Source organism: Apium graveolens, chromosome 4 (assembly GCF_009905375.1).
Source record: "Apium graveolens cultivar Ventura chromosome 4, ASM990537v1, whole genome shotgun sequence".
Taxonomy (NCBI): domain Eukaryota; kingdom Viridiplantae; phylum Streptophyta; class Magnoliopsida; order Apiales; family Apiaceae; genus Apium; species Apium graveolens.
This window is the reverse complement of record NC_133650.1, coordinates 311,410,001-311,423,664: the sequence shown is the minus strand read 5'-3', so window position 1 is coordinate 311,423,664 and position 13,664 is coordinate 311,410,001. Positions and strand designations below refer to the sequence as shown.

The 13,664-nt window shown below is 31.6% G+C and overlaps 1 protein-coding gene across 1 annotated transcript; it reads left to right on the top strand.

Annotated features, from left to right (window-relative positions):
- The first annotated feature begins 9,899 nt into the window (after positions 1-9,899).
- Positions 9,900-12,123, top strand: LOC141720145 (F-box protein PP2-B15-like). The gene is made up of 2 exons (XM_074522500.1): positions 9,900-9,967; positions 11,706-12,123. The coding sequence occupies exons 1-2, from the start codon at positions 9,900-9,902 to the stop codon at positions 12,121-12,123; spliced, it is 486 nt and encodes a 161-aa protein (XP_074378601.1).
- The last annotated feature ends 1,541 nt before the right edge of the window (positions 12,124-13,664 follow it).

Here is a 13,664-nt window from a genome sequence, read left to right as displayed (position 1 = left end):
TACCAATTTCAACTTCTGATAACAACTTCAATCTGTATAAATATCAGAATCTAAGCAGTTGTAGATCTTCGACTTGGTTTCTTCATTTTCTGATCTCTCTGATGTCAGGAGTTGTTCTGAGATAGTTCTTCAACAAACATTTCTCAGGTCCTGAACATTGCATAAATTTCAAAATATACTTCTCAGCTAAAACCGAAACAACCCTTGTACAAATAAGCATTCTTGCTCTTTTTTTACATGGATTTCACTAAGAAAATGTCTTAGATCCAAATATGAAAGTTTATGTCCTTACAGTAAGGAACAACCTACACTTGTTATTAACCGGAAATTACGTCAAGAAGACATATTACATGTATTCTCAAATTTCCATTTTCTAACATATATTTGGTTGGGGGAGAATAAAATGTCATACAACCACATTCATGTCACTCTCATTTCTCATCTAGGAGCACAAGAGTCTCAACAAAATGATAGAAAGAGAACAGACTTTCGCTAGTTAAAAACAAATCAGTCAACTGATTGGCACCAAAATCATATGAAACTATCAAATTTCTGGTTTGCTGAAACCGAGTAAATTTACTTATACGAAGGAGAGCTTCACCGTTATTTCTGAAACCTAACCAGAGAAAAGTAATTACTAGAACTCTCATTCACATCCGTATATAACAATTCAAGACTCTCATCATCATGTACTTTCACCATACAAACACAACGAAGACCATTCGTGCTGAAGATAACAAGAGGATTAGCGTCGACTTCCTTAAGATATTATATACCTGAAGGCTGAAAATTATTACCTATTAACACCTCTTGAAACATGCTAGTACTCAAATTTATCGAAACAATCTTTCAGTGTCTTGACCTTTCTTCTGCAAGCCAGAGCAATGTTCCTTTGGTGTACACTACATTGTACTCCAGTATCGGACAAAAATGGACACCTGGACAAGAATCACTGATAGTTTTCCAAGAATTACTCCTTAGGCTATACAAATCAACAGAAGATGCCACTTCAGTGTAACTAATTCTCGCAACCTCGTAGTCGTTTTTCTCCTTACCAAACCAAAATCCAATAGCTTTTGTGGCTTCTCCAGAATAACACTCTTCTCGAAACTTAGGAAGAACTTTCAGTTTTCTAACAAAAGGGTCCAGAGATAGATAAGTCCACGATCTTTGCGATTTTGGTAAAGCTTGGTATAGCAAACCACTCCATTGCAGCAACCATGCACCTTAACATCATTAAGCCCACAAAGAAACTCTGATTTCGCACAATTCCTATATGGTTCACTATCAGAATATATTGAATATTTGTCGCGATAAGGTGGACTGTGGCATAACAAGTATTTGGTGTTATTTGGACTACAGAGATGAGCGTTGATGAATCGAGATGATTTAATTAAAAAATACCATAATTTAAAAACAGAGGTGCATGTTAGTATAGATTTTATGCATGTATTTTCACAAGAATCTGCTCAACGACTTCTTCCGGTAGGTAATGGCCTAAAGGTTTTGAAGCCATTAGCAACTGAAGGTTTATCAAAAAATAGCTAAAAGCCTAAAACCCTAGCCTTTGTGTCCTGATAACTATAGTCTGTATATAACAGGGTTTGGTATTCTTGTTACCAAAAAAAAAATTAGGAATTCCGGAATTCTAACATTATTTAACAACCAATCAAAGGAAAAATGCAATAATCCATCAGATATATCAAAAAATTAAATAAGGGGAAAAATTAAAATTGTAAAAGAAAAAATTATAAGGGGTCGCCTGCCATCTATTTCCTCAATTAGCTAGGACTAGGGTTGTCAAACAGGTCAGTCAAAACGGGTTTAATAAAAACCAAATCTAAACCCGATTATTTTTGCTGAACCCGAACCTGAAATAAACCCGAATTAGTAAACCCGAACTGGAACGGTTTTTTCGGGTTGGGTTCGGGTTCGGATTTAACCGAAATTCAAATGTTATAAATTACACTTACTCAATCAAATCTCAATCTGAGTATCCATCGGTTCGGTACGGGTATGGTATCTATCGGTTCGGTACAAATTACCATCCCTAGCTAGAATCCCGCATATCCCAATGACACGAACATCATTGGATTTCATACTCAGTTTTTTATATATCTCTTGACTCTTCAACAGAAGAATCCATGCCAACCAGATATTCCTCAAGATATAGATACTGATATAAGTTTTTCATATAATTACTTTTACAAATCAATGTATTATCATGTCCATGGATACAATGCATATAACACATTACAAAACTTAAAAGCGCATGGATGTTTAGTACTTTTTTCTCAAATATATGCCATGATTTCTTTCTTCCTCAGGATTAGCCATGTAAATTGGTTTTCTTCCTGTTAAAAGCGCTCTGCAAGGAAAAATCCAAAACTATAAACATCACTTTTTTCAGTCAGTTGGCCTGAATGTAAGTATTCAGGGTCCAAGTATCCTAAAGTACCCTGGACTAATGTAGTTTCTTTGGTTTAATCCATGGGTACCAACCTCAAAGCTCCACAATCTGAAATTTTAGATACATTATTATCATTCAGTAATATGTTAGCTAATTTAACATGTATATGAATTACAGGTATATAAGCTGCAGAGGAAGATATGTTAGGGCACCGGAAGATTCAGCAGCAATTCTCGACCAATTATCCCGTGATAAGCAGGACGCGCCTCCATCAATATTGTGGAGATGATCTAATGTTTCATACTAACAAAATAGCGCAAGAAAATGTATTTCATAATGGTTGAAGAAAACGGTAAGCTGGGATATGTCTCAGCCTCCTTTCCTGAGATGTTATCAAAACTGCAGCATTTTGTTCTGAAACAGAATTTTAAGACTCATTGGCACAGAAGAGTTGTGACTAAAAGAAAGAGACATGAACATGGGATGCAATTGGTTAAAAAATGTTGGAGAAAAAAGTTTAAAGCCTCAGATATATCAGGTTCCCTTTTCTCTTTCTACTTTACCTAGGTTGATTTAATTTCTGAAAATTATTTTACTGAAGCGGAACATTCGTTAAAAAAGAGACTCGATAAGCATTTGTATAATCCAATAGCCAAATTAGAATATTTTTACGAGGTGACCTCAAATAACTCTCATGCTTACACCTTAAGTGGCAGTAGAAATATGGACCATGGAAGTCACTTCACTTCATAGTTACAAATTTCAGAAAAGCTCTCTGTTGTCCCTATAATGCAGGGCACCATTCTCTTGAGTATTCTAATTCCAGTAACAAGCGTTTCGTTTATGCTGAGCATGGGTTTTGAATAAAGCCGTAAGTGGTCTATTGCAAGGATAAACCTGCAGTTAGAGAAATCCTTGACAAATCAGAATCATTGTAGGCCAATTAACAAAAAAATCATATGACTATCATATCTTTGCGTAGATGAAACAGAGTGTATTTGCATAGAAGGTAATCAGGTCGAATGCTCACTCTTTACGCTCATCTAGGAGCACAAGAGTCTCAACTGAAGGTTCACTCTTATCCAGGAGCACAAGAGTCTCGACGAAAGGAAGGGCTGAGAAAAGATCACTGCTGGTGAAGAGAAAATCTCTCAAATGCTTGGCACCGAAATCATATGAAACTATCGGGGGCAGCTGGAACTTATCGAAACCAACTCGAGATAACAAGGGAGTTATCATCCTAGTGAAGATAACAAGGAAGTTATCATCAATTATCGCAAGATACAATCCATTAGTCCAAGATACAATCCAGTACTGCAAGATACAATCCAGTGCAATGTTCCATTAACATACACTGCTACATTGTTCTCTCTTATCGAAAAAGGGATACCTGGACAATAAGCTCAGATGATGAGTCATTAGATGTTTCAGCCTTTTTTAAGAACTGAAATACCGGACCTATTTGCCATAACTTACTTTTCTTGATTTTAGCATAATGATCTGCATAAGCATTCTGATTCCAATTACAAATGTTTCGTCTACATTCTCAGAACTCGCTCAGCAAGGGTTTTGAATAAAACCATAAGAGATTCTACCATAAGGATATAGTTCGAGGTGGATATCCAGGCCATGTAAGGATCACTAGAGGTAGTCATAGTTTCATGTCAAACACTTTCAAGTTTCAATCAAAACACTCTATTTATGTGCATGACAACCTTTCCTGACTACAATGTGGCAACTCTCACTACTACAGCGATGACATTGTCGCCCAGTGAGACATCTGATCAGACCATTGTACAGCTAACATGGACAAAGTTATAAATACTCATAACCAACAACTACTTGGAATTGAAATGCAACACTCTGCATCCGGAAACAATTTTGGGATCCATAGTGTTGCTCCTATTTAAAACCTCACAAAACTACTTGACCTCGCCTTATCACACCAAAAATGTTCAGGAGCAACAATAACTTCATCTGTTAAAGATGCATTTAAAATTGCCTCTTACCTTTTAAGTTTAAAGGACCATACACATTGACTATATGAAAAACTTTATCTGTTAAGATTCATTTGAGCTGAACCCACTGCCAAGTTTTTCCTGAAGCCGAGCCTAAATATTTATAACACAAATTATCCAATGCTAAAATCAGTCCCCCTGACAAACCTTCTGAATTCTGTATAAGCCATCCTACCTGACCACTGTCCCAAATGGATTTCTCCCAAAATTTCTTCCATTCCATACATTTTGTTTCTTGCAAATATAGTATATTAACTCTTCTAGATCTGATTATATCTTTAACCATTCTTCTCTTTACACCATTACAGAACCCTCTACAATTCCAAGATATTATTCATATATCTTTTACTGACATAATGGTTTACTTTTACTACAGTACAACTTCTTTATTACTTCAATCTTACAATTCTCCTTTTTGCAGCTGCTCTGCTATCCCAATAATAACTTTCTCTCTATCCCCTAACACCTTTAGCCCCATTTGTTCAGCACAATCTATTATTTCTCTAGCAGCTTCTTTCCTTTTTACCTCTTTGTTTCCTGACAAAGTCACAAAACTACCTCCAAACCCTAAACAAGGGCCTAACCTATTATTTCTCCCAAGATACTTCCTACATCCTAAATTAACACCTCCTTTCAAGTCAAAAGGATTGTTAAATTTTTTACCTTTCTTTTTAGGTCTACCCACACCTTTGACTTTGGGCTTAACAATTTCATTACACAAAGTACCTTGTGAAGTACCAGTAAAAATACCAGACTCTAAACTGTCAGACTTTTCCACTATGTTCTTTGTCTCTCCAGACTTCAGCTCACTTAAAGAATTCTTACTAGTTCATTTAGAGTTTGTTCTAACCACTTCTTCTATAGCTTGACTATTTAACAAAACCAACCTCCCCTCATGCACTTTTCCATCCACCTCCAACACCTCCACCTTTTTACCCAATTCAAGTTCATGAAGAACACCTATATTTCCTTTCGAGTAGCCTTGACTCCCTTACTTACTGCTACAGCTTTGGATTCCACAGCCTGACTAGTAATCACTTCCCTATCTACTTTTAAGTCCTTATCTTTTGACCCCATTCCACCATGCTCCTTCATAACTTTTGATATAATCTCCCCTTCAGATAAACTCATTGAACCCATTTTATTCTTCAGCTCCTTCCCATTTTCAATTTTAACAAATTTAATTGGATAAAGCTTTCCCTTCACTAATATATTCATGGACTCTTCAATCTTTTCCCTTCTTGTAGTAGATATACAAATGACTGGATTAAAAAACTCTCTCTCATTATCTTTCTGAAAGGACCAACTAATCCAATCCCCCAACCATCTCGTATAGCCCTTCAAATTTTCTTCTAATCACACATTCATTGGGATCCCATAGCTTTGTAACCATACTATCCTGGGAACAACCAGATCCTCATCTTTAAATTTTCTCAGACTCCCAAACCATTCCTAAAAAATCTTATCTGCATATTCTTCCCACCCCTTGTCACGCATACTAGCTAATAAGAACTTTTGAGAAGTTAATCCCACTATATTGATCTGTTCTATCCCTTCTGCTCGTAACTTATTTTGGAACGAGCTCGCTGATTCATCACTTCTTGAGAAAGCCACTTTGGTATTATATAAACCCTCCTCAACATCTTTATCTACTACTGCTTCAATATATTCAAACATTTCAACCCCCAACTCCTTCTCTTGATTTCCATTTTCATGCTTATTTCCAACCTCAGCATTCACTTTGACCACATCCTTCTTAATATTATTATAGCCATCCCTATTTCTTTTCTGATTTGACCCAACCACATTATCTTTGTACACCCTAAAATCTCCTTTTCCTTGATCTCTACTAACCTTATTTTTCATTAAGACTCATACAAATATTAGATCCTAAACCCCCCTTTCCCTTCACATTAAGAATAATTATATCGGCTTGAAGCTCCGAAGGTGTCTTGACAAAACCATATATTTTCCCTCTTTTGTCCCTTTTTCTAGGCAGAATTATATCCAAAATAACCCCTGAACCCCGCAAGCAATTCCAAATTTCCCTAGTTTTGCACTCTCCCGGAATATTATACAGAAAAATCGTGAAACTTGACTTCATTCTTGCTTTCCCTACCTTTTTCTTCCTATGCACCATTTGCCACTCCCCCTCATCCACAACTCTTTTGACATCCACCATCTTGTCTTTCTCATTCTTTAATACTTGCACATAAGTCTTGACATTTCCCGTTTCCCCTTGAATTTTTCCTTCACTTCTACTCTTCTCCTTCCATTCCAACCCTTCCCTAGCTTTCAAACTTCTCCAATGGATCTGATTTAAAGCTTCTGTTATTGCATGTTTATCGCCTTCAAAAAAACTCTTACTTGTTTCCTTGTCTAGAATATCCTTGTATGCCCAAACGAAATTCTTAAGAATCTGCTCTCCAGCTTCCTTATTAACCTTCTTGCTTGTCTCAGCACTAAACCCCTTCTTAGCTACCTTTAACTCACCTTCCTTAGTCCCCTCATTTTGAAATTTTTTCCCGTTGGCAGAAACCCCATAGTTGTTAACCTTTGAGAGATAAGACATTTTTTTGTTCAAGTTGTTAATCGTGATAGTCCAGAGTAACCTGTTATTGAAATTAAAAAATTGGGAAATGTAAGATCAATCTAATCCGGCATAATAGTGTTTTTGCTCTATTAATCTAACTTTAAAGAAAAATAATTTGCCATGTTGTTATACTTGTAAGAATATAGTGTGTACTAAATTTTAATTGGTAGAATTGTTTTATGATTTGATGTTTAACATTAGGTTAAAAAAACGGTGCAAAAAGAGATATTATAAATAATAATCTATAGACAAAGACAAGTAAATATAAAATATTATAATTAGAGAAAATAAACTCACAAATTTGTAAAAATTACACTTAACAAGTTTTTTCTATCTTATTACAATAAACATAAAATTACTAGATCAAATGTACATATTTGTAAATATTTTTTAGATAAACATACATATTTGTATATTTATTAAATCTTATAACTAAGATCTAAAAAAATAAACTTGAGATTGTTGCATATAAATATTAATAGAGTTCAAATTAAAGCATAGTAATATTTAAAATTAATTATGTGGTTAGGTTTGGACTAAACATATAGTCATTGTTTTTTTAATTGAAGAACATTTGCACACTGCACGGATTTTAAATATTGTAATTTTCTTTAATATTTTACATCTATTAAATTACAATTTTCAAAGTAATTTTTTAAAAAAGTAAAACTTCTAGAGCAAAAGAAAAACATTATCTTACAATGTAAGGGGCCGTGTCGTTTTTACAATAATGTTTATAACATAAATAGTCAACTATTTATTTTAATATTAACCATGACACAACTATTATTATATTATTTAATGATTTTTTAACATAAATTTTTTCTCCAAGCATTTTTTTATAATGTTTTTTAGAATCATAAGTTTCAAAAATTTTCAAAAATGTAACATCGACTTTGTTAATTCAACTAACATAAAAGTTTTCTTAATCGAAATTTAAGTACGAGATACAATTACGAAATGATATATTTTCGGTATAAAATTTTTACAAATAAATTTTGCATTTTATAATAATATTTTTTTTAATAAATCATACAATTTTTAAATTTCTTAGAATTTTTTAAATTTACAAAAAATCATTATTTTTCATATTTTTGTATATTGCAAAATCATTATTTGAAAAATCAATAGTTTTTAATACTTTTGTATATTGCAAGAAATTTACGTGTGCAAAACACGGGGAAGATTACTAGTTAAAATAATTTGTGAATATTTTATTTTCAAATGAGATGTGTAGAAGGTCGTCAAAATTTTGGACCTTAAAAAATATGGGTCAAGAGCAGTGGCTAGTATGGACCTTGAGGGGGTCACACTTTTTATTATCCCTCATTTTGGACCATCTGGTCCACCTAGTTTAGGTATCGGCCCGTTTAGCTTAAATCTAGAAACATCTAAACCTTTCTGGTAGGTAGCGTTAAAAATAAGGGAGTAAAGATAATAAAAAACAAATTATTTCATTACAATCAACTTTAGGACAGATTTGGGGAAGAAAATCATAAATCACAAAAGAACTAAGATGGAGCACCTTACGCAGAATTGCCTATCGTTAATATTATCATTCACATCACCCAAGGATACATGTAGAGCTTCATGTATTTCAACAGAATTGAGGGCTGCGGGTGATTCTGATGAGTTATGGAACAAATTTTTACCACTTGATATTAATCAAATTCTCAGGAGATCAATCTCCACCTTGACTTACACCACTAAAAAACAACTTTATTTTTTTCTCTGTGACTCTATCCTCCTGAACGATGGCAACGTGGTAATTCTCTCAATTATTTCTTGATTTTATTATTTGTTTACTAACTTTATTTCGGTTTATTGTTTTTAATATTTAATATTTAACATTTTGATATATTTTTATGTTTTTATATCCTTGTCTATTAATTGTATTTCAATTAAGATAGTTTTTTTTTTAAATATTAGATCCAGTATTTTTTCTCTTAATATAAGTTTTAATTAAAATAGTTATATGTGTTTATTTTATCTGTATGTAAAATAATAATAATTATTAAATATAATTTCAATAATTATTTTATTAATGTAAAGTTTTGTAATAAGGTTTTTAAAAATAAAATAGGTATACTAAAGATCTAAAGATGAGATTTAAAGATGTATTAATGTTAGAAAAGATTATAAGAAAATTAAATATGTGTTTAATTAACATTAAGATACTTATACATATTTTAATTAAAATATGATTATAAAATAATTGTTCCCCGTGAAAATATGTTTTAAAATATAAAATATTATTTTCTTTAATTTTTATTTGGGATTCCATTATTGGTATTTAATTAAGTGCTTATCATATGTCAAAGTTGGAAAACAATATATAGAAACAACTAAATGAAAGGTAAGATTATTCTTTTTAAGACTGGGATGACCAAAGTTTACCACGTGTATTACTCCATATATTTAAATTTTCTCATATATTTAAATTTATTCCCTGTCATTTTTGTATTTTACATATTATAGATGTACCCTTATCTTCAAAAACTGATCAATGTAAGGACATAAAAATTTAAATATTTCTTTATTTGTAATTAATGTTCTAAATTGACATATTTTCTTCAATTTCTCCATTAAAAAAATTTAGTGTTTAGATGAATTATTTGTATATGATTATTTATAACTATATGATTGGGAGTAAAGATTGGATAGTTGACAATCAAAAATTTACAATAATTTATCCAAAAATTATAAATAAGTATTAGAAGTTAGAACTATTCATGATAATTTTTGAATTACTTATGTATTTATATTATGATAAAAGAGAATGGTCCATAATCTTTTATTTAAATTTTCTAATTACTTGATCTCATTATTGTTCTAACAGAGTTTTTGGTTGGATAAAGGAAGCGGAAAAAAATGTTTAATGGTAGCTGCTAGGCAGCTTGCCATTGTTCCTTGGTGGTGGCTCTGGTTATATGATAGTAACTCAAGGTATGTCAATAATTATTGTTGCATCATTTACATACATGCAAATGTAGTTTTTGCTAAATACTTATCTGGTTCTAGCTACAAATACTTGTGTATCACTCTATATAATCATAGTAACTTTGTTATAAGTATTTTCTTTCTAGTATGACAAACTAATAAGTGTGAGAATTATGGTCAATGGTTGTAGCAAGATGATTCACTCTAGTTGGGAAGTGTTAGCTTGTGTGTTGAGTTGTACAATGAAGTATTATATTTTCTCCATACCTCAATTGAAAAGAAGCATTTAGGTATCAGGGTGACCAGACAAATTAAGGGGTTGTTTAGAGTCCCAACCCACAACACCAATTTTTTTAAAAAATATGTATATATTATAAATTTTGCTTAATATTTTGATAAAAAATGTTATTAAAAGTATAAAATGGAATGCTTTTTTTGAAAATAAAGTAGAAAAACAATATTATGAAGGGTATTTTTCAAAAAAATCACATTTTTGTCTATTAATAATAATATTTTAATAACAAAATTTTGAGCTAAGACGAAACTTTTTTGTTAAAATTTGCAATCTCTTTAGATATTGGCTTTTTTGGGCAAAAAACTTACAGAAAATAGTAAAACATTAGTGCTAATAAAGATGATTAAATACAGCATTATGCATATTTATTTTCTATATGAATGCAAATAAAGAAGTCTATATTACATGTAGCCTATTACCTTAAATAATTTGAACAACTTCACCGCACCAGTCACACCCAACCAACTAATTACACTTTAAAGATAAATCTAAATAATTTTAACTATTCTCGGTCTCCATTCGTGAATTCAAGTCAATTTTATGAAATGCAAGTCACATGACATTATCTTGTAAAAGATGTAAATCAATTTAGGCAATTACTGTTAAAAAGGATAGTATTGATAGAGAAAGTGTTAGTTCACAAAATAAATCTTTAATAATATTTTTGATATGCACATATTTTGATATTTTATATTTTATAATATTATTGATATACAAATATTTTATGAAAAAATAATATTTTAAATGTGTTTTAATAGTAGAATTAAAACTGCAAGGTCGTATTTTTTCAAAAGCATACTTCCGCCTCCTTTTTGGTAAAAACACTTTTTTAATGAACAGATTTTAAAATTTTCATAAAATAGGATTTGAGCTAATTTTGAGCATAGTTTTGTGTGCAACAACTCCAAATTAGGGGTGTAATCGAGTTGAGCCGATTCCTAGACTGTGGCTCGGCTCGAACTCAATAAAAATAGTTCGGGTTCGAGCTTTGAACTCGACCGGGCTTTTAATTTCAAGTAAAAAGTTCGGTAGGCTCGAGTTCGGTTTGAAAACTCAAAATTATTTCACTAAATATTAACAAAAATTCGAAATAGGATGGTTCGGCTCAAGTTCGATTGAATAATAAATAAAAAATATAAAAATATTTTTATAATAAAAAAATTGAAAATAATAGAGACTCAATAAGGCTCGACCCTTACAAGCCGAGTAATCGGAAGTTCGAACTCGACTCAGTTACAAATTTGAAAAACTTGAACTCGAACTCGAGCTCGGCTCGATTAATTCCCAGCCGAATTGGAATTTTTTTACGAGCCGAGTTCGAGTAACTCACGAACAGTTTGACTAGTTTACAGGTACTCCGAACGCATGGTAAGTGATGAATATGATTAAAGCCGTCCTCTCATCGCATGTATCATGTATTTATGCCTCAATGTATTATCATGTGAACAGATTTTCAGAGGAGGTTGTTGTACTTGACAAGGGGCGGTGTGTTGATATTCGTGGAAAAATGAAAATTGGAACATATCTTGTCTTTAAAATATATGAGGATGCCTGCGGACTTGATTCGGCAAAGACATCCATTAGATTTGTTAATGAAAGAGAGGAGGTGCCGGATGATGAATCTAGCACAGTTTATCCTGATCCAAGAACATCTGCACACAACATTGAGCAACGAAATGGAGAGCTTAGTCGGTGGAGGAAGGACGAATGGATGGAGATTAAGATCGCAGAGTTTGAGACTGGTGCAAGAGATGATGATGATGAGGTGGAGACGCGATTTATGTCAACTGATACAAATGTACTCAAGGCTGGCCTTATCGTACAAGGTTCCGAGTTTAGGCCTAAACAACCCATGGCAGTTGTTTAATGAATTTATGTGTTGGCATGCTTTATTTTGTCTTTAAAAAATTTTCTCATGTAATATGAATTATCTGTTATTTGAAGGATGTTGATGAATTATGTTTTATGTAAAATTTAAGGGTTTTAAGACATTGTTGTTTGTATTATGGTGTGTCCAATTTTAAGGCCCATATCATAACCGAATACAGTTTCCTTTATTTAGGCCATCTCCAATTATAAATTTATTTTATAATACCTTCATCTGCAATATTTCACCTTTTTAACTTGAATCACTATTTTATTTCAAATCATGACTTTAAATATAATTTCAAATTTATTTCAAACATCATTATAATTACATACAGCGTACACAATCCCTCCTTAGACATCATGAGGTATGTGTTATTTTATTATTTAATATAGCATAATAACTCGTGCGAGGCACGGGTCATTTTCTAGAATTATAATGTTCATCATTATTTTTTTATATGTAAATCTTGTGCAATGTCTAAATTATATCAAATACAAGTTGATTGTTTATCAATGTGTATTATTTTAATAAAAGACAATAACAAAATAGATATGTATTACGATATCATAAATAGGTATCATAAATAGATAAATATTCATAAATGGATTATGATATGTATAATGGTTTTCGTTAAAATAAAATAATATATAAAAATTACCTGGCCTGGCTAAACAAAATTATTTTATTGATCTAATCTTAAATAAAAATTAAAAAAACTAAAAATAATAAAATAAAATAATAAAATAAAACATTATATAATTACCCATCCTGGCTAAATAAAATTATATTATTGAATAATCAGGCTAAAATAAAATAATAGATATTATTGATCCCACTAAAAACATTATATTATTGGACCGGACTATAACAAAATAAAAATTTGAAAGGAAATCTGCGAAATCAATATAATATCATCAAACTAAAACAAAATTGGCTCAGTTGGTTAAAAAAAGGGATTACTATTCTCTTGGTCACAGGTTCGAATGTCACGCGAGAAAAATTTATGATTATGCCTCCTGAGCTAGAGCATGTCGCTTAAATGCGGTTTACCTTGGTTCACATGGTTTGCAGGCTATTGCGTGAGCCCGTGGGGTTTATCAAGTGCGCACCCAAAGGGTAGCGGTTGCGGGTTCACTACGAAAAAAATAAAATAATAATACATATTATGCATTCGGTCTAAAATAAAACAATAATCACCCTAGGCTAAAATAAAATTAAACAAAATAATATGTATACTTATCTGGATTTGGTTGATATAACGGATCTCCAGCTAACATAATATTTTTGCCATTTGACACAAAAAATTATACCATTGATTCGGGTTTAAACATATTAAACTTAAATAAATCAGAATATAGTTAATTGGATTTCATTGATTAACAAACTAATGACAATTGATATACTATTGATGTCATCTAAAATTTACCTTTTAATTAAATATAATATTTTTTTGTTAACACACCTAAATATCAATAAAAATATAAATTTTAATCAGTACATCATTTTTTGAAAATATATTATCACTAATTTATACACCT